At 42.8% G+C, this 22,455-nt stretch overlaps 1 protein-coding gene across 1 annotated transcript; it reads right to left on the reverse strand.

Annotated features, from left to right (window-relative positions):
• Positions 1-14,879: 14,879 nt before the first annotated feature.
• On the reverse strand, positions 14,880-16,270 carry LOC122926852 (transcription factor HES-5-like). The gene is made up of 3 exons (XM_044278355.1): positions 16,177-16,270; positions 15,888-16,062; positions 14,880-15,779 (listed from the first exon to the last, which is right to left on the reverse strand). The coding sequence occupies exons 1-3, from the start codon at positions 16,243-16,245 to the stop codon at positions 15,544-15,546; spliced, it is 480 nt and encodes a 159-aa protein (XP_044134290.1). The 5' UTR covers positions 16,246-16,270; the 3' UTR covers positions 14,880-15,543.
• Between the last annotated feature and the right edge of the window lie 6,185 nt (positions 16,271-22,455).

The raw sequence follows: 22,455 nt of genomic DNA on the forward strand, positions 1-22,455 counted from the left end.
AACACATTTTGGTACATATTTGGTATGGAAACGCACAGAAATCCACATGGACATTTGTGCAAAATTTCTGTTCCACAGCTCGCACGCGTGTGCCGCTATCCTAGAATCAGCAGCAGCACAGATTTCTCTCCCTCATGCTAGTTTGCTACATTGTATCAGTGCAGGTCAAATGTAGCAGCCTATAGACCAGACAGAGGTTCTGCTGATGTAATAACTCCTCTTCTATCTACCTCTTATTTCTTACACTACTTTCACACTGGCGTTTCTATTTTCCGGTATTGAGATCCGTCATAGGGTCTCAATACTGGAAAAAATGTTTTGTCCCTATTCATTGTCAATGGGGACAAAACGGAACAGAACAGAACGGAATGCTCCAAAATGCGGTTTGCTTTGCATCCTGGGATGCGGCTCGGTCATGACCCACAATGCAAGTCAATGGGAATGGTTTACTCTGACACAATAGAAAACGGATCAGTCCCCCATTGACTTTCAGTGGAGTTCATGACGGATCCGTCTTGGGTATGTTAAAGTTAATACAACCGGATCCGTTCACAACGGGTGCAGATTGTTGTATTATTAGTAACGGAAGTGTTTTTGCTGATCCCTGCCGGATCCAGCAAAAATGCTAGTGTGAAAGTAGCCTAAGTATGGTTATACACATGAGATATCTGTTTGCCAAAACCACTGTTCAGCCAATAGCTACAAATACACATACCCGCAAGGCCAAGTGTGCATGTGTTTTGAAAGGGTATATTGTAGAAAGACGCTGCAAGCCCGAGGATAAAAAGATCAGGAAATTGATATCCAACAGCCTGTTCCTTATCTCTCCCAGTATCTGCCATTGGGGCAGAGACGGGAACCACCATACAAAGTAGATGGTTGACGATCCCAGTAAAAAGAGAGCAGGTCCAGCCGATATACATCTAATGTGTACAGTCAGCTTAAGACCATATGTATACATGGATTCCTGCATTTCAGGGCACAGGTAAACCATGTGAAGATGAAGTAACTTTAAAGGGGTTGTCCGACAGTTTCTAAAATTCATAGGGGAGCAGACAGTCTTATAAAAGAAAGATAAAAGCTGAACTCAACCACTAAAGGTCCCTCCATTCCAGTGCTGCTGGTCAGAATATGAGGTGTTGACATCTATCATTTACATGACCGCTCAATCACTAGCCTCAGTATTCAGCTGCCATTCTGTTTGAGAGTTTAAAAAACTGTGGTACACCCCCTTCCAATGTGTCATAGATCCATGTGAGAAGATCACATTGGTAAAGTTGCCGATCCTGGACTATCGCTGATTTCAAGAAGGGAACTCAATTTCCTTTGGGGTAGGAAAAGCCAATTAATATTCTTTAGTAGTTATCCCAATGGTGTAAAACATTGGGATGTGCATAAGGTTGGTTATATACTGGCCTAGAGGGGCACATTTGTAGCCCTACTAAGTATTTCTGGTCACTTAAAGGGGTTGTCCAGGTTCAGAGCTGAACCTGGACAGCCCTCCATTTTCACCCCGGCAGCCCCCCTGACATGAGCATCGGAGAAGTTCATGCTCCGATGCTCTCCTTTGCCCTGCGCTAAATTGCACAGGGCAAAGGCATTTTTCAGCGTTCCGGTGACGTACCGGGCTCTCCATGGGGCTGACAGGAACCCCGGTGACGTCACCGGCACTGATGGGCGGGATTTAGCTCTGCCCTAGCCAGTAAAACGGCTAGGGCAGAGCTAAAGCTCGCCCCTCAGAGCCGGTGACGTCACCGAACACACTGTGGAATTATATACATAACAAAAAAGTGTGAAACAACTGAAAATATGTCATATTCTAGGTTCTTCAAAGTAGCCACCTTTTGCTTTGATTACTGCTTTGCACACCCTTGGCATTCTCTTGATGAGCTTCAAGAGGTAGTCACCTGAAATGATCTTCCAACAGCCTTAAAGGAGTTCCCAGAGATGCTTAGCACTTGTTGGCCCTTTTGCCTTTACTCTGCGGTCCAGCTCACCCCAAACTATCTCGATTGGGTTCAGGTCCGGTGACTGTGGAGGCCAGGTCATCTGGCGCAGCACCCCATCACTCTCCTTCATGGTCAAATAGTCCTTACACAGCCTGGAGGTGTGTTTGGGGTCATTATCCTGTTGAAAAATAAATGATGGTCCAACTAAACGCAAACCGGATGGAATAGCATGCCGCTGCAAGATGCTGTGGTAGCCATGCTGGTTCAGTATGCCTTCAATTTTGAATAAATCCCCAACAGTGTCACCAGCAAAGCACCCCCACACCATCACACCTCCTCCTCCATGCTTCAGGGTGGGAACCAGGCATGTAGAGCCCATCCGTTCACCTTTTCTGCATCGCACAAAGACACAGTGGTTGGAACCAAAGATCTCAAATTTGGACTCATCAGACCAAAGCACAGATTTCCACTGGTCTAATGTCCATTCCTTGTGTTATTTAGCCCAAACAAGTCTCTTCTGCTTGTTGCCTGTCCTTAGCAGTGGTTTCCTAGCAGATATTCTACCATGAAGGCCTGATTCACACAGTCTCCTCTTAACAGTTGTTCTAGAGATGTGTCTGCTGCTAGAACTCTGTGTGGCATTGACCTGGTCTCTAATCTGAGCTGCTGTTAACCTGCGATTTCTGAGGCTGGTGACTCGGATGAACTTATCCTCTGCACCAGAGGTGACTCTTGGTCTTCCTTTCCTGGGGTGGTCCGCATGTGAGCCAGTTTCTTTGTAGTGCTTGATGGTTTTTGTGACTGCACTTGGGGACACTTTAAAAGTTTTCCCAATTTTTCAGACTGACTGACCTTCATTTCTTAAAGTAATGATGGCCACTCGTTTTTCTTTACTTAGCTGCTTTTTTCTTGCCATAATACAAATTCTAACAGTCTATTCAGTAGGACTATCAGCTGTGTATCCACCTGACTTCTCCACAACGCAACTGATGGTCCCAACCCCATTTATAAGGCAAGTAATCCCACCTTATTAAACCTGACAGGGCACACCTGCAAAGTGAAAACCATTTCAGGTGACTACCTCTTGAAGCTCATCAAGAGAATGCCAAGAGTGTGCAAAGCAGTAATCAAAGCAAAAGGTGGCTACTTTGAAGAACCTAGAATTGACGTATGACGTATTTTCAGTTGTTTCACACTTTTTTGTTATGTATATAATTCCACATGTGTTAATTCATAGTTTTGATGCCTTCAGTGTGAATCTACAATTTTCATAGTCATGAAAATAAAGAAAACTCTTTGAATGAGAAGGTGTGTCCAAACTTTTGCTCTTTACTGTATATATTACCTAAGATACACAAAAGTCTGATAGACCCTCCGGGATGGCCTATAATTTCGGGCAGGAATTCTATTTTCTCAAATATTAATATCTTTCTTGATAAAATATTGAGAGAATACGCCATAGGTGCAAAATCATATATCAGGGATACTGGAGAATTCATTAGCAAAATAAGAGGGATGCGGATCCCGAAAGGGGCGATTCTGGCATCTTTTGATATTGTATCACTGTATACTTCGATTAATCATGAAAAGGGCTTACTAGCGGTAGCAGAGATGTTACAGGATTTGGATTATCCTGCTCCAACCCGCCAGTTCATTTTGACATTGTTGGAGCTGTCGCTTAGGAATAACTATTTTGTGTTCCAGGGACAGTTCTACTTGCAGATGGTGGGGGCGGTGATGGGGTTCAACGCCGCACCCACCTATGCAAATATATTTGTACGGTCATTTGAGGAACGTCTTGTCTATGTATCTCCCCACTTCAACCAGGTTTTGACGTGGTGGAGATAGATAGACGACATTTTCCTCATCTGGACAGGCACCATGGAGGCACTGATGGACTTTCATGTATTTTTGAACTCCATTGACGAGGAGATACAATTTACATTAACGGCATCAGAAGACAGGGTGCAGTATTTAGATACCCAGGTATTTATAGAGGATAAACAAATACATATGGATTTTAACATTAAACCAACTGACAAGAACACATTATTGCATTTTGCAAGTGGACATCCAAGGAGGATGGTGACTTCTTTACCAATTAGCCAAATGCTCAGAGTGAGGAGGATAGTGGATAAGGAAGACAATATGAATCAGGCACTAAGAAATATGGAGATGTCATTTGTGAGCAGAGGCTACCCTAGAAACTTGGTTAAAGTAAGAAAAATGTCCAGAGATGAACTGTTAATTATAAAACAGAAGCGTTACCTTTTGTGTCATCTTATAATGAGTTGAGCCAAAATATAGAACGTATAGTGAGGCGGCATTGGGGGCTACTTAGTAGTGGCCACCCCACAATAGCGGCCTTTAGAGACCCTCCTATGATGGCATATAAAAGAGCAGGGAATGTTAGAGACAAAGTGGTGCATTCAAGATTGCCTGAAAAAGGTCAGTTGAGGCAAACATTTTTGAAAACGAGGCGTACAGGGTGTTTCCCATGTTTGGGATGCGTGAACTGTAAACTGATGCATAAGGGATCAGTATTCACGCATCCGGACACAGGAGAAACCTTTAACATCAAATATTATCTTACATGTGATTCAGCATGGGTAATATATGTATTATGGTGTCCATGCAAAATGCTCTATGTGGGTGAAACCACATGTGACCTGAAAACCAGGTTAAACAATCACAGACAATCCATCAGAAATAAAAGAAAAGACTTGCCGGTGTCAAAACACTTTGTGGAAAAAAATCATAAAGAAAATGAGTTGAGATTCATGATTCTGGATCATGTAAAACCGTTAGAAAGAGGAGGCGATAGGTTAACTGTATTAAAGAAAAAAGAGCTCAGATGGATTTTTTGTTTAGATACATTGAAACCCAAAGGTTTAAATGTTGAGTTTGGGGTAACTGGGGGGATGGTGGGCTAGTGCCCCCTCCTCTATTGCTCATGTCTCGGTGTATCCACAATGCTGTATTAGGTGGATCCAGTGGAAGTTACGCGGATTAATTATGCCACAATGTGATTTTATGTATTGTTGTATGATTTAAGTGAACAATCAGGAATTTGACCTGCTGGTTTGGAGATTGGTCTCACATAAAGTGGTGGAAACAAGGAGGATGACAGATATATCCATTGCCCAAAAGAATGCCCTTAGGTAAAATGGTGGAAAAGGCAAATGAGGCAGCGCTGGTAGCGGTGACGTCAGGTTCGCGGGCACGTGATGCGCGCTGAGCGTGCCGACGCTGCATTGATACCAGACGTTGGGGTGTTTGGTCTCCGCCTCTGGTGACGTACAGCAGTTATGTACCACCCAATAGGAGGGGTAAGGGTTGACACAGGCGCATTGGCGAGGACCAGGCGTGCAGAACCAGCGTGCATTCCCGCAAGCTAAGACGCCATCCTCCTGGTTCATCCACAATCTCCCAGCAAGGTATAGTTGTATATAACTGATTTTAATGCACTATGCACCTTATTATATGCACTATGATTATGAACAGTTTTGTAATTAATATCACCGCTATAATGTTATAGTATACATGCAGGACGTTTTTTAGTCCCTGTTCACATTGAGATGTGGTGTAAATGAATGAATTGTAACATTCCTATATAGGGGAGTGCACGTTTTTGTATTGGTTAAATAATTAATTGGTAACAACCTTACTATGTATTTATACTGGCACCATTGCACTTTATGTTTCACCTGACTTGAAAAGGGTTCTGTGAGAGAACCGAAACATTGTCACTTGATATGTGTGAATAAAGAGCACATTCTATCTTTTAAGGAGTGCTGCGGACTTTCATTGTCTGTTTTCCATCCCGAATCGAGGGATCACCGCGGGCACCCTATATCTATACCTTTAAAGCTACAAGGGAGTGCTGCCAGACCTTTTCTATATATATATGTATTATAAAAATATATAACATAATAATTATTCATTATGCACATATTTCTCTGAAGTGCCTCTCCCCAGGCAGTAGTAAATCTGTACATGGGCAGAAGCCTCCCCTCCCCTGTAGTCCGCAGGCTTTCCCACACACAGCAGGCATCAGATAAATGACACAGACAATAGGAGTGTGTCACATTTAACTGCACAGGACACATCTCTAACATCTGGGGTGGTAATATAATAGAGGCATTCACTGACCAGCAGGAAGATAAGTGTGAGAACAAGTCTAACTTGGAAGATGATCTCTAACTGAATTCAATGTTTTGCTTGACATCTGCCGTGTAAATGTGACCTAATACTCTGCTTCCCAGGTTTATGGTGACTAAAAGTAACATTAGTCTTAAGTTAACCCATCATATGACCCAACTGCTGGACATGACCATTATACAAACCTATTATACTCTATACATACAGCTCTGCACCTCCCAACATGACCTAACCACTGCTGAACAGGACATAATACAAGTCTATTATACTCCATATATAGAACACTAAACCTCCCAACATGACCAACCGCTGGACAGGACATAATACAAGTCTATTATACTTTATACATAGAGCACTACACCTCCCAACATGACCTGATCACTGGAGATGACATAATACAATTCTATTTTACTGTATACATAGAGCACTACACCTCCCAACAAGACCTGACTACTGGACATGACATAATACCGTATTTTTCGCTTTATAAGATGCACTTTTTCCCCAAAAAAAGTGTGGGGGGGAAAGTGGCATTGTGTCTTATAAAGCGAATAGAGTAGTATTACATAGCCAGCACATCGCAATGTGCTATAAGTGTCCTGTACAGATCCCCCTATAAGTGTCCTCTACAGATCCCCCTATAGGTGTCCCCTACAGATCCCCATAACAGTGTCATTCACAGATCCCCCATTACAGTGCGCCATCCACAGCTTCCTATTAGTTGAAAATGCACCAAAAGCACACCATTTGGTTCAAAATATTTTCTTTTCTTAATTTACTCCACAAAAACCTAGGTGCATCTTATCATCATGTGTGTCTTATAAAGCGAAAAATACTGTACATTGTATTATACTCTATACATAGAACACTACACCTCTCAGAATAAAATTCAATTATACTCTTTGTAACGGTCTGTGAGTGTGGAATCACTGTGTCAACCAACTAGTTTGATTTTGGTCTGGACCTAAGGGATTTATCCTGGCAGTCCCCTGATATTAGCCCTTTAATCCCTATACAGGGATCTGAACTAAGCTGCAGAAGAGCCACCAGGCTGCTACCTCCTGGAGTAGTCCTATTGTGGTTGACAGCTGACCCACAGGTGTCAGAGACACCAATGCGGGGCACTGTGAAATCAGGCAAAACTTATAGCCAGCAGCAGGCCGAGGTCAGGGCAGGCAGAGTTTGTGCAAATCCATGAAACAGGTCTGAGGTCAGGGCAGGCAGCAAAGGGTTAATACACTAATCAGGCACAGGTTAGGCCAGGCAGTGGAGGGTCACAGTGAGGAAACAACCTGAGTTTGGTACATGGGCAGACAAATGGAACAGTACACCTTACACAGGGTCTAGCAAGCTAGATCGGCCGATTACTCAGGCAAAAAATAGGCAAACTGCAGAGTATATATATATATATATATACAGCAGAAGGTGATTACCATATTAGAAACACTGAAAACAGAACCAAAGGAGGATTTAACCATGTAGAATGAGGTGAGGTTCAGAGGTTCAATGAAGAATACCTCCAATAGGCATACAGGACACCGGGGCCCGGACGACTGCCAGAGCGCTGGACCTGCAACTGACATAGAGTGAGTGGAGCGATGCCCGTGACTGTCCAAAGTAGTGGGGCAGCAGCAGGCACGGGACCTCAATGTGACATTCTGACAGCTGACAATACATATCAGAGCAAAAACCAAGCCATGAGAGAAAAGAACTGTCTGTAGAAACAGGGTTCTGTAGAAGCACAGATCTGGAGAAGGGCACAAAAAAATTCTACTGCACTGAAAGTGCCCAAGAGCACAGAGGCCTCCATAATTCTTAAATGGAAGACATGTGGATAAACCGAGGCTCTTCCTAGATCTGGCTGCCCAACCAAACTGAGTAATCAGGGGGAAGGGGAACAGCTTGAGAGGATCTACAGAGAAGAATGGGGGAAATCCCCAAATCCAGGTGTGCAAACCTTGTAGCATCATACCCAAGAAGACTGGAGGCTGCAATCACTGCCAAAGGGGCTTCAACGAAGTCCTGAGTAAAGGGTCTGAAAACTTATGTCAATGCTAGATTTTAGTTTTTCATTTTCAAAAAATTATTAAAGATTTTGAACATTTTGTTTTCACTTTTTCCTTATAGGTTATTGAGTGCAGAATGATAGGGGGAATAAATAATATAACAATATAATAAAATGGGAAAAAAGTGAAAGGGTCACTTTCCGAATGCACTATATATATATATACTGTATATGCTTACTATCTGCAGGTAATGAGACCCTCACTGTATTCTCATGCTCAGTCCTTTTCCATTTACAAAGCCAAGTCACCAACAATCCCCAGGCAGTAATCATAGATCAGCCTGGGAATCCTGGGAGGTGAGAAAGTGTGCCATGCACTTCTGCACATCAAAGCCAGGGAAGAATGTTTTTTTTGTCTCCTGGAGGTGAAGATGTGACAAGTGAGAGAGGACTGCATGGCTGCTCCTTATCCTAGCTCCATACTGACAAACCAAGAATCTCAAGGAAGAAACAAGAAGAGGCAGAAAAGATATCTGCACTCAGTCAGTCCCTAACTCTATATATATGTAAAATAGTTGTGTATTTAGGCTGTAAAACACTGGCCTGGTACTGCAGTTGACACCACTGCAAATCATAACCCCACTGATCAAATATTGATGGCCCATGCTAATTATAGGCTAGGATTTGGGGGTAGAGCTCATTTGCACCCATTTCTTCCCAATTATAGGTTAGTAATATTAAAGTGGATATATCATTACTTTATGATCGTTGGGGTTCCAACTTCACTAACCCTGTGTAACCCTGAGAATGAAGGGGCAGCCCTGATTTGGCATTGCAACCCTATCACAGCAGCACCCCGACATCTGCTTTGTAGGGGAGATGCAGCTTAGCTCCATTCAAGTGAATGAGGCTGGCTGCACTTCCCTTCACACAGGGTGGTCTGGGCCCTGCTGTTCAAGGAAAGACAGTGACGCAGTCTCATTCTCAGGATTGGTGGCGGTTCCAGAGGATGGAACCCTACCGAACATTAAGTCATCGCATATGCTAGTGATATAACACACTTTATTAGGTGAGGGTACCCCTTTAAATTCCCCAAAAACTGTTTTAGGGGAATATAATGTAATTTCAGTGTTATAACACTGTTTTTGCAGATCTGATCACAGGGCATATTATAATCTTGGATGCCCTCTACCTCCCATTTATAATACTGATATGGCTGAGGAGTTAATGGGCCCCCTCCGGCAATAGGGACAGGTACAACTGCCACCTCTGCACACCTTTATTAGCTTATTAATGAAAGAGATAACTTTTCTGAAGTAATATGAATTTATTTCTTCAAGTACTGAGCCGCAGATAAGATATAATACATCCAATGCAATATCACACACCCACTGAATTGCATTAATTCAAACAATCAGCAAGTGAGCACACGAATTTCATAGAAATTACTGTCATTTTCATTAAAACATCAAAGAAAAACCTTCTTTTAATACAACTCTCAAAATAACAAGAGTAGGACCAAGACATGGTCATCCTAAGTAATACACATAAGTGTTAACCCCACGATAGCATCTTCACTGCTAAAACGTCTTCACAGAAGAAAAGGAACATATTATTAGAGTCCATCACAATGGACTGGAAGATATAACCCTCAACCTATCTTGGATGCAGCATGACCTGAGTACACAATACTGTAGGACATTAAATTGATAGGATAATTTAGGGGGCACTATGTGACTCCATATAAATAAGCATGAGAAAATACATGCAAACTATGCAACTCAAAACCAGTTAACGTTTTCGTTCCTGATGTAGGAACTTTAATATAACTTCCCTAAACTAAAGAATAACACAACTTTCTTTGAGAAAGCCTTGGTTTCTAAAAGTCACCACCTATCTAGTGGAGTGGACATCTCATCATCATCACACATAAGTTAATTTACAAAGGATTGTCAGGTGTGCAATAAACCATAAAGGCAGAAAATATTCGTCTTGGACCAGTTCATCATGCAGACAATGTCATGGTTAGCTTTCACCAGGGTCTCCAAATGGATTTGCTCCTGTTGACAGTAAACAGACTTGGTTCATTAGAGGTCATCATAGTGGACAACTCATAGGATGCCATTAAAGTATCTTATATTCTTGTTGATTCTGAACTGGTAGGAAGGTGATGGAGTTGGACGCAGGTGGAGAAGCCTTCTCTCTGGGCCTGGCTGGAGGTTGTGACAAAGTAATAACTATTTTTGGATGTATTACTATATATTTTAAAAGTAGAGAAATTGAAATTTGTAAACTTGTAAATTTGCTAATTTTTCTTTTTTTTTTTGTAAATTTGGTATTTTTTTATAAATAAAAATGAAATATTTTGACTCAAATTTACCAGTGTCATGAAATACAATATGTGACGATAAAACAATCTCAGAATGGCCTGGTTAAGTAAAAACATTTTAAAGTTATCACCACATAAAGTGACACTGGACAGATTTGCTAAAAATGGCCTGGTCCTTAAGGCCCCTTTCACACGGGCGAGTATTCCGCGGGGATGCGATGCGTGAGTTGAACTCATTGCACCCGCACTGAATCCTGACCCATTCATTTCTATGGGGCTGTTCACATGAGCGGTGATTTTCACGCATCACTTGTGCATTGCGTGAAAATCGCAGCATGCTCCTCTTTGTGCGTTTTTCGCGCAACGCAGGCCCCATAAAAGTGAATGGGGTTGCGTGAAAATCGCAAGCATCCGCAAGCAAGTGCGGATGCGGTGCGATTTTCACACACGGTTGCTAGGAGATGATCGGGATGGATTCCCGATCATTATTATTTTCCCTTATAACATGGTTATAAGGGAAAATAATAGCATTCTGAATACAGAATGCATAGTACAATAGCGCTGGAGGGGTTAAAAAATAAAAAAATATATATTTTAACTCACCTTAGTCCACTTGCTCGCGCAGCCGTCATCTCCTTCTGTCTTGATCTTAGCTTTGTGTAGCAACAAGGACCTTTGGTGACATCACAGTCATCACATGATCCATCACATGATCTTTTACCATGGTGATGGATCATGTGATGACTGTGACGTCACCAAAGGTCCTGTTACTGCACACAGCTAAGATGAAGACAGAAGGAGATGCCGGCTACGCGAGCAAGTGGACTAAGGTGAGTTAAATTTTTATTTATTTTTTTAACCCCTCCAGTGCTATTTTACTATGCATTCTGTATTCAGAATGCTATAATTTTCCCTTATAACCATGTTATAAGGGAAAATAATACAATCTACAGAACACCGATCCCAGACCCGAACTTCTGTGAAGAAGTTCGGGTTTGGGTACCAAACATGCGCGATTTTTCTCACGCGAGTGCAAAACTCATTACAATGTTTTGCACTCGCGCGGAAAAAACGCGGGTGTTCCCGCAACGCACCCACACATTTTCCTGCAACGCCCATCTGAAAGGGGCCTAAGGGGTAACTTATTAGCCTTTTGCATGGAAAATGCACAATTAAAATATTCGCGATTAGAATATTCGCGATCTACACTTGGATGATATCTGACACTGGGAAAGCTGAGTAATAACTTGCGTTCTACACTGAGTTATTACCCAGCTTTTCCAGTGTCAGATATTATCACTGACTTACTACATAATTATTACATAATATTCGCTATATTGCTATATATTCGTTTTTTGAATATAGCGAATATTCTGAAAAACGAATATAGAGCAATATATTGAATATGATCTCAGCGAATAGTCTTGTAATAACGGTATACAACTACTAGAGGGTGCATGATTACAGCACCCTCTATTAGTTGTATAGTGTTATGACAAGACTCTTGTTCATAGTCTTCTGACAAGAATATTAGACTTGTCATAAGACTGTAAACCAATAGAGGGCGCTATTCATAACTCCATAGCGCCATCTATTGGTTTTCATAGTCTTATGACAGCTGAAAAACAAGGCATATTCTGCTCATTTGCATGTCTTTCCCGTATGTCCATGTTTATGCAAATTAGTTTTTACATGACAAAACTGTATAGAAAGGTTATTGAATACTATGTTAGGACAATCGGAAAACCTTTTGTCGCCCTAATGATATTGATCTAGGTGTGCAGGTCCACCCAAGCCATCCAACAGATGCAAAATAATTTTGACATTTACTGGTTCTCAGTCAGATGAGAGCTGGTTTGGAATAACTCATAGTGCACAAGACTGCCATTGTAAGGTATGCTAGCTGTTATCTGTCTCATGGATAGAATGGGTATACCTGGCTTTTGGCATATAGTCTTTGTGTGGTTGTCTATTGTATGTCATACATAATAGGAGTCTAAGATGCATCCAGCTATCTTGTTAATGCTGTTGCCAAACCATTTTGATGGGGTTTCCATCAATTTCTAACCTGTTTTTATGAACCAGACACCCTCTTGTCTTTTGAGCAGGGGGTGCCTGGTTGTCTCCTATTGACTTCCATTGTATTAAATTGTATTAGCGCACCCTAATTATTCGGCCGAGCATGCTCGCTCATCACTAGTCTCTAAACAATACTTATATAGTGCAGATGCAGGAGGTGAAAGGGGAGTAGAGAATAGGAGTGGAGGAGTTAGGAGGCAGGAGAGGAGACAGTCTTATCTCTGTCCTCCTGGGCCTAGCCCAGGCGAACTAACTGGTTTCAACCATTGAGTCCAAAGATCAGGACTATAGGATCCTACGCTGTAGAGTACCCTTCCGGGTACCACAACCTTTTAAAATAATGAAGCAGAGTGTTTGCCTGCCATGAGGGAGATCGCCCTTGGGTTGTTGGATCATTGAAATAAAGACTGTATTGACAAAGGAAGGTAACTGTCATGTATCAGACTCCAGACTCCTTTGCATCCGGTGGAGAGATTCTAAGCTTCCGGCAGCTCTACCATAATCAAGGACAGAAAGGCCATCTGTCAGAATACTCATTTACAGAGGATCTAAACTAATAGTGAAAGGTTGAGGAATCAGAGCAAGACCAGGAACCAAGCACAAGTAAGAACATCATCCTTCACTCAAGTGGGCTGGAGGTAACCTATGCACTTCACCATAAGTAGCCTGCTAATTTGGATTTTGCAGCTTACCCCTTTTTGCCATCTGTATGAAAGACAAAGTGATGCTATTGGATGCCTTACTACCGCTGACAAGTAAAGTTCCTGCTTGATTCAACCATTGCCTCCCTCACCATTCCACTTCTCCTCCTCATTGCACCTAACGGTGCTGGTATCACGAACACAGGGGCCCAGCCGCAAAAGCACCTTAGACCAATTACCATCAAGGGCACCTCAACCAACATCTGGCTGGTGTTCCCTGGAGGATTTTGTGCTGTCTTCCCATCCACTGCACTGTTGGCCCCAAGGGACAACTAAACCATGAGTACTACTGTCCTCGGCATCTTATCACTAGTGCATGTTACATATTCTACACGGTGTGGGGTCCCAAAGAAGAACTTGCCACTGTATATAGAGGTATGGCCATTGTGTGGCAAGAAGGTACACTGCTAACTTCACAGGACTTGTCATGGAAGGACCTTCCAGTTGGTACAAAGGTCTGACTCATTTGTTAGCATACCCATATATCTCACCTATGGCCCCATTTCTACAGGTGGGTCATTGTGGCAACACTTACAGGCAGATGTTCTAATATGTCTTGGGGGCAGCAGGGAGGATGAATGCTGGGGAGTTCTGCAAAGGTAGGAGGGGGGGGGGAGCTTCAGTTAAAAAGGACTTTGGTGGGGAATGGACTAGGGATAATACACTATAACAATGCCACTGACAAATTATGTGTATTAACTTATTTCCTTTATTTTATATCAATATATTTCACATTGTCCATTCCAAAGAATATACAGTCAATTGCAAACACTGTATAATACAGACAAGTACTACAACTCATATAATACCTGCAAATATAGCAGATTACCGTGTATGTTATACACAACTTTCTAACATTTGCTGCAAATATTACATACCATATAATATATTAAATCATGAAACATAAAGCTCCATAGTACATCACATACTGAACAATTCATAGAATTTAAAATATTCTGATAATTTATCAGATAAACATAACACAATATACAGTAGAGAACAGTTATCACTAATAGTTTTATGAGGCGCTACACAAAGTATATTTATACAATGAATATGACAACGTTTCATCCTCAGTGAGAATATACACATTACTATATAGAAGTCTGTATAATTTATAGTACTGTATGATACATAGTATCTACTGTATATATCAGGCCGGAGGTCTCACCTTCATTAATCTGCAATGCTCTGCACTGGAGGTCTGATATATACATACACTACTTCCCTCTGTATACAGCCAGTACACACTACATATAATCTGATGTACAGTACTGTATGATACATAGTATCTACTGTATATATCAGGCCGGAGGTCTCACCTCCATTATTCTACAATGCTTTGCACTGGAGGTCTGATATATACATACACTACTCCCCTCTGTATACAGCCAGTACACACTACATATAATCTGATGTACAGTACTGTATGATACATAGTATCTACTGTATATATCAGGCCGGAGGTCTCACCTCCATTATTCTACAATGCTTTGCACTGGAGGTCTGATATATACATACACTACTCCCCTCTGTATACAGCCAGTACACACAACATATAATCTGCTGGACAGTACTGTGTGATACATAGTATCTACTGTATATATCAGGCCGGAGGTCTCACCTCCATTATTCTACAATGCCTTGCACTGGAGGTCTGATATATACATACACTACTCCCCTCTGTATACAGCCAGTACACACTACATATAATCTGCTGTACAGTACTGTGTGATACATAGTATCTACTGTATATATCAGGCCGGAGGTCTCACCTCCATTATTCTACAATGCTTTGCACTGGAGGTCTGATATATACATACACTACTCCCCTCTGTATACAGCCAGTACACACTACATATAATCTGCTGTACAGTACTGTGTGATACATAGTATCTACTGTATATATCAGGCCGGAGGTCTCACCTCCATTATTCTACAATGCTTTGCACTGGAGGTCTGATATATACATACACTACTTCCCTCTGTATACAGCCAGTACACACTACATATAATCTGATACATTGTATCACTGGGAATATTCATAGAATGTGTCCATATAGGACTAGGACATCTTCTCCATAGAAGACAACGACTCCTATAACAATATAGAACCAAGTCCATACAGGAGAGCTGCAGCAGACGGCAGATAATATGAAGGACTAGTAAATCACGTAGTAATTACACCATGTCCAGAATGAACTTCTTCTCCATCTCATGATGAGACATTAGTGAGAGGCAGAATCCATCCCATCTCCAGCTCTCAGGTATACGGGGGTACATAGCTCTGAGATCAGTCCACACCAGAGGATCCAGTCACTACCAGGGTCTCCACAAGGCTTTGCTGCTGTCCAGGGGGCTGTGTTTGCTGGGGGTCTGGTGGATGGAGGATACAGGAGGAGATACAGCCCCGTATGTCATAGTGTGAGCCCCAGGGAGGTTCTGCAGCAGCTGGATCTGGAGATCGGTCTGTTTGTGCTGGGACAGGAAGGTGATGGAGTCCTGGACGCAGGTGGAGAAGCCTTCTCTCTGGGCCTGGCTGGAGGCTGTGACATCTAGAACAGGAGAGACATACATGTCAGTGACAGCGTCCATCACCTGCTGCAATCTGCTCTCAGTAAGAAACATATGAGGGGTGTGAGGGGCCGGGACAGGACACTTACTTCTCTCCGCCATGTGGCGCTGCAGGAAGGTGACCGTCATCTCCAGGATATCGGCTTTCTCAGGTTTGGAGGGTAGCTCATGTCTCTGGAACGCCTTCTCCAGTAAGATGTGCAGCTGCTCAATGCTGCTGTTAATCCGGTCTCTCCTCATCTTCTCGATCACCGGTTTCCTCAGCTGCAGAGAAGACATAAGGGTCGGTTAGTTACATGGGGCAGTGGATGCACCTTTATGGCAGTGAAGAAGCACTTGATGCTATGAGAGGAGGAGATGTGGTAGATCAGCACTTACTTTTCTGGGCTGCTGGGTGAGGGGGTCATTAGCCGGGCTCTGGATGAGGCTGACGCTGTAAGGAGCCATCGGTCAGTGTGCGGCAGTGTCCTCCCTGTAGATGGGATGTCAGTGATGTGCGGCCAGGGAGGCAGACAGCCCCTCTATATACCCCTCTCCTGCATAATGATGTGTGAGGATCAGAGCCAGCACAGGTTCCCACACTCAGCCTCCAATCACACAGCAGCGAGGACAATAGACGTGTGTCCATCTGGAGCCTCCAATACAGGAGATAATAGAGGCTGCTGGGGGCAAGCTGTGACCGGAGTGTGGGAAAGACCTGCACCAAGATGCTATCTGCTGTAATGACATATTGCACTGACCACTGCTACTTTCACTATAGATCCGTTATTATCTGGGAGAGGAGCAGCGAATTGTCCGAATGCTTATTAAGATGACATATATGAGAATCCCTGGGGAAATAGTCATGAATAATATCTGAAAATGTGTCTTACAGCAAAAATTATCAACTCTAATAGTAATAATAAATGATAACTTTCTAGTAACAGGTCTCTACATAATATTCTTATAATCATCACTATCTGACATCAGAACTTGGCAACTATACAGAGAGGAGCAGCACTACAAAGACACCGCTTATCTCTTCCTGCAGTAGAGGCTTGCCATAGAGCAATTTTGCAAGTACTTGTAGTTCTTCTTCTGTACCAAACTCTGACTGATACATGATTCCCCCCTCAGCTATAGTATGTATTATGGAGTTCTGCTGCAGAAAAACTTTACACACCTCTGTTTCTGCAGAATCTCATAACACACACCTCAGCTGCTGCAGAACATAATAATACACACCTCAGCTGCTGCAGAACATCATAACACACATCTCAGCTGCTGCAGAACATCATAACACACATCTCAGCTGCTGCAGAACATCATAATACACGCCTCAGCTGCTGCAGAACCTCATAGTAGGGTTGTTGCGATACCAAAATTTGTATTCGATTTCGATACCATAAAAAGTATTGCGATACTCGATACCATTCGATACCACGTGGAAAAAATAAAAATGCAAAAAAAGCTGCGTGCATTCCGCATTTTAAAAAATGGCGAATCGCGCAGTTTTAGTTATTTTTTTTCTGTTCTGGCGTTCACCACATAGGAGACTTTTTTTATATTTTAACAGTTTGGACTTTTCGGACGTGGCTATATGTGATATGTTTATGTATTTATTGTTTATATATTTTATATTTAAAATTGGGAAAGGGGTGATTTATATTTAATAATTTGGGGGGGAAAACATTTTTTTTTACTGTTTATTTAATAACTATTTCCCCACTTAGGGGCCAGAACCTGGGATTTTTTTCATCCCTTGTCCTATTCACCCTGATAGAGCTCTATTAGGGTTAATAGGACTTCACACTCTCCCTGCTGCCATGGGCTTTGTGCACACAGCAGGGAGATTACCATAGCAGCCAGGGCTTCAGTAGCGTCCTCGCTGCCATGGTAACCGGTCGGAGCCCCAGGATTGCACTGCTGGGGCTCCGATCAGAAGCTGCCACTGCACCACCAATGAGAAGGGGACCCTGTGGCCACTGCCATCAATGATTTTAATACTGGGGGGGGAGTGCCACCAATGATAATCCTTAATACAGGTGCTGGCAGCAGAATCACATAGCTGGGAGCTGCGATCAGCGGCAGCTAACCCCTTAGGTGCCACACGTGAGGGGTTAACTGCCGCTGATCGTGGCTATGTGATTTTGCTGCTGGCACCTGTAGTTGTATTAAACGAGGGAAACTGTCACCTAAAAACGCCTCCTAAACCACCAGCATTACCTAAAGTAGCCAGCAGTATGTTCCTAAAGATCCTTTTCTTCTTCTGGCCAGATGCACCAAAATCTTGAAAAAGGAACTTTAATCCCCTGCATGTGCTATGTAAAGGGGCAGCGGCCTCCTCACTTCAAGTCAGGATAACCACGCCCCCTTTTCCTGCCCCTTCACCTCTGATTGACAGCCGCGCATGTGAACGGTCTGACGCGCACTCACACCCGGGAGCCTGCGAAATGAGCAGATGAAAACTACCTAACAGCGGTGTACAGCAATGTGCAGGCACGCTAATAGAGACGTCAGGGCTCATGTGTGAGACTTCGACCGGCTTTGCTGTACCGCCAAAAACTATCATCTGGCTGTCAATTAACAGCGAAGGGGCAGGGAAAGGGGGCGTGGTTATCTTGACTTGAAACGAGGAGGCCGCTGCCCCCTTGACTTCAAACTCTGCTGTAACATAGCGCGTACTTTTCGTTTTTCAAGATCTGGCCGGAGGTAGAAGGATCTTTAGAAACATGCTGCTGGTTACTTTAAGGTAATGCTGGTGGTTTGGGAGGCGTTTTTTAGGTGACAGGTTCCCTTTAACTTTTCCCGCCTCTCCTCTGCCCCTCTCTCTTCTTATTGGCAGCAGCGGCATGGGGAGAGGGAGAGAGTGACTCCTTCTTCCCTTTGCTGCTGAGGGAACATGAGCGCGCTGACAGCAGCGCGCTCATGTACTGTGATGCTAGGCTGCGCAGCCAAGTATTAATAAAAGGCAAATCTTGGTATCGCATCGATACCAGGACAAAAGTATCGATTGGGTATCAATATTTCGATACCCGCAACAACCCTACTATACAGCAGCATCAACAAGGAAGAGGAGCGGGTTGGCTCTGTTTTCAACTGCAAGCATGGTATCTAAGTGGATAGACTGAGGGATGGGGCTCCTTCTGTCACTTCATTGGAATCCTTTGATGCGATTGTGTGGTGCCGATGGCTGTCATTACAAGTGAGAGACTACGAAAGTCTCCCAAACCTGCCATGGCTATATGACTATTAGGCCTCATGCACATAACCCTATTTTCAGTCCGCATTCCAGTCCGGGCCCATTAATTTCAATGTGGCAGCAAAAGATGGAGACAGCATGCCATGTGCTGTCCGCATCTGCACGTCCTTTCCATGACTTCGGAAAAAAAATAGAACATGTCCTATTCTTGTCGGACAAGAATAGGCATTTCTATCATAGGGCCAGACGATCCACATAATGCCGGTATCTGTGTTTTGTGGATCCGCAATTTGCAGTCTGTAAAAACTGATACAGTCATGCACATGAGGCTTAGGTTGTGCTCAAGGGATAGCTTTATTTCTAGGCAATGATACTTTGGTATACTGAGCGTCCCAAAGCTTTATAGAAGAGCGTATAGAAGTTATGATGCAAAAATCACTGAAAATAATGCACTAACACAAAAGATGCAGCAATTCTATATAGACTCGTGCTCCTCCTCTCATTGTATGCTTGGTGCACACAGAGGTAACTAGGAGCAGCACACTATATGTGCAGGGTCTGCTCGCCTGAATATAGATGCCCAATGGCATAGGTAGGTTTAGAGTAGGTCCTGCCTGACTGAGACTACCTTGGCGCTGGTTGGTGGGCATAGATGTGTGTTTGATCTAAATATATTGGCTTACAGTCTCAGATTTGAGGGCTTAGTCCATATATAATGTTTGCATCTATTGTTTGCATTATTTTCCATGATTTTTTCCTAATAAATGGTTTTTTATGCACATCCGCATATTCAGTTATCATATCGTGCAGGATGTTTTGTATCTTTTTCTGTGATTTTTTTATACTAAGTATTCCAGACTCTGCACATATATTGTGGTGCTACTAGTTACCTCTGTGTGCAGTCAAGCATCCAATGAGAGGAAGAGCACACACAGCTATATATACCTCCCAGGGGTTTAGTGAGGGGCGGCAGCTGGGGCATATGCCCCAGGCACAGAGGCTCAAGGGGCGCATCCACAGGGCAGTTCATTTACATGGTGAAGCAGGGAACCATCCTCTCCCTGCTTCACTGTTCTCCAGCACTTCCCAGCAGCCGCACATTGTGCTGCTGGCTGTATGGGAGGAGCGGTTAAAGCCCGGGAATCAGCCTCCTGCATAACCAGCAGCGCAATGTGTGTGTGAGCGCGTCGTGCTATTGCTGCTGGGGAACGCAGTATGTGCCGATCATCAGGGAAACTGGTTCTTTTATGGAGCTGGAGAGGGCACTAGGAGCAAAAGGGGGGCACAAAGAGGACATAACTACAGTGAGTGGACACAAAAGTGGGCAGTACTACTGTGAGGAGGCACAAAGGTGGGTATAACTACTGTGATGGGACCACAAGGAAGCCATAAGTACTGTGAAGTGGACACAATTCTGGCATTAGTACTGTGAGGGGCACAAAGGTGGGCATAACTACTATAAGGGGGCATAAAGGTGGGCATAACGACTGTGATGGGACCACAAGAAGGCCATAACTACTGTGAAGGGCCCACAAGGAAGCCATAACTACTGTGAAGGGGCCACAAGGAAGCCATAACTACTGTGAAGGGGCTATAAGGAGAACATAACTACTGTAATGGGGCACAATGTGGACATAACTACTGTGAAACAGACACAATGTGGTCATTAGTACCGTGTGGTAGCACTAAGGAGAAAACAATGCCCTGGATTACCCTATTATATATTGGGATGGCTCGGTCTTACAGGGCAAGCACAGCGCCCCCTCCCGGGTATTTCACAGGGGCAGTCACCATCCCTTCCTCATGCAAATATTATTTTTGCTTTATCACCACAGTGACCTTGTTTGGGATCCATGCATTATTTTCAGTGATTTTTCTTTTTTAAATGTAGCCATGCACATCCTCATATTTATTGTTCACATTGTGCAGAATGTTTTTTTTTAAAATAATTTTTGCAGGCTTTTTTTTTGTTTGTAGGATATACTTAAGGGAGTGGCACCTGTCTGAATGCGCTCCTATTATCCCACCTGTGGAGTAGCAGTTTTTTGTGCACTTTTGCCCCGTCTGTCCCACAGGCGACTTTGACTAGGTGGTACATATACCTGTGTGTGCTCTTCCTCTCGTTGGGTGCAGCACACTATATGTGCAGGGTCTGCTCTCCTGAATGTAGATGCCCACTAGCATAAAGATAGGTTTTGGAGTAGGTTCATGCCTGACTGAGACCACCTTGTAGCTGGTAGGTGGGCACAGATGTTCTTTGATCAAAATATATTGGGTAAGAATCTCAGATTTTATCATATCAGAATGAGGGCTTAGTCTATTCAAAATATTAGCATTTTCTGTGATTTTTCTTTTATAAATGTAGCCATGTACATTCTCATATTTATCACATCATGCAGGATGTTTATTTATCTTTTTCAGAACTAAAATAAATAATTGCATTTTAATAAAGTTTATTATAAAGAAAATTAGAAATGTTTACAATAAAAAAGTAATATATATTTTTTTGTTTGTTTTATTTTTTTAAAAAGCAAAAAACACAAAATAAAAAAGTTATACCCCTTGGAATGAGGTGACATAAGAACAATGGGGCATATTTATTAAGAACGGTGTTTTAGACACTAGTTTTAATATCCCCTATACCTGGCGGTGGATCCACCGAAGTTTCGAAGAGGCCTGACCTGTAAATAATTTTAGCGGATCCTCCGCCACTTCTAAATGTAAGACAGCTTTCTAGCTGTCTTACATTTAGACCGTTTTCTAAAACAGGCATAGAAAATAGTAAATGCCGGCCGGTCCGTTCCCTTCCCCGCCCATGCCATGCCCACTTTTTTAGACCTGGCGTGATGGACTGGGAAAAGGACTTTTGCGCCAGAATCTGCACCAGAAATACGCATAATTTAGGCATATTTCTGTTTAATAAATGACCCCCTATATTTTTTTCCCCATGAAATGTGCTATCAATGCGCAAAAGTAGTAAAACATAGACAGTTATATACAGAATATTTGGAATCACCCTAATTGTACATCCCACAGAATAAAGGTCATCTGTATGCCACTCTGTGAAAATCTTACATTTAAAAATGCAAAGAAACAATGGTCAAATTAGATTTTTTGGCCATTCTCCTCAAGAAATAGTTTATAAAAATTTATCAGTAAGTTGTTAAGTATCCAAACATGGTGAGACAGAAAAGTTATTCCACAAAACAAAAAGCCTCATATGGGTATATTGAAAGAAAAAGAAAAATGAATGGCTCTCCTAATGTGGTGACTAAAAAATACTAAAAACTCCGCCAGATCAGTAATGAAGGAAGGTGAATGCCATGATTGCTTGGTCAGTTACTTGTTTATGAATATTTGATGTTTTTTTTATAAAATGACCTTCCCCTTCTGTCTGCTGTGATATCTGACATCCTCATGTGCTGGATTTGATAACCCTCCTTCTGCTCTCTGGGGATGGAGGATGTGGAGGAGAG

This window comes from Bufo gargarizans, chromosome 2 (genome assembly GCF_014858855.1).
Source record: "Bufo gargarizans isolate SCDJY-AF-19 chromosome 2, ASM1485885v1, whole genome shotgun sequence".
In the NCBI taxonomy this organism is placed as follows: domain Eukaryota; kingdom Metazoa; phylum Chordata; class Amphibia; order Anura; family Bufonidae; genus Bufo; species Bufo gargarizans.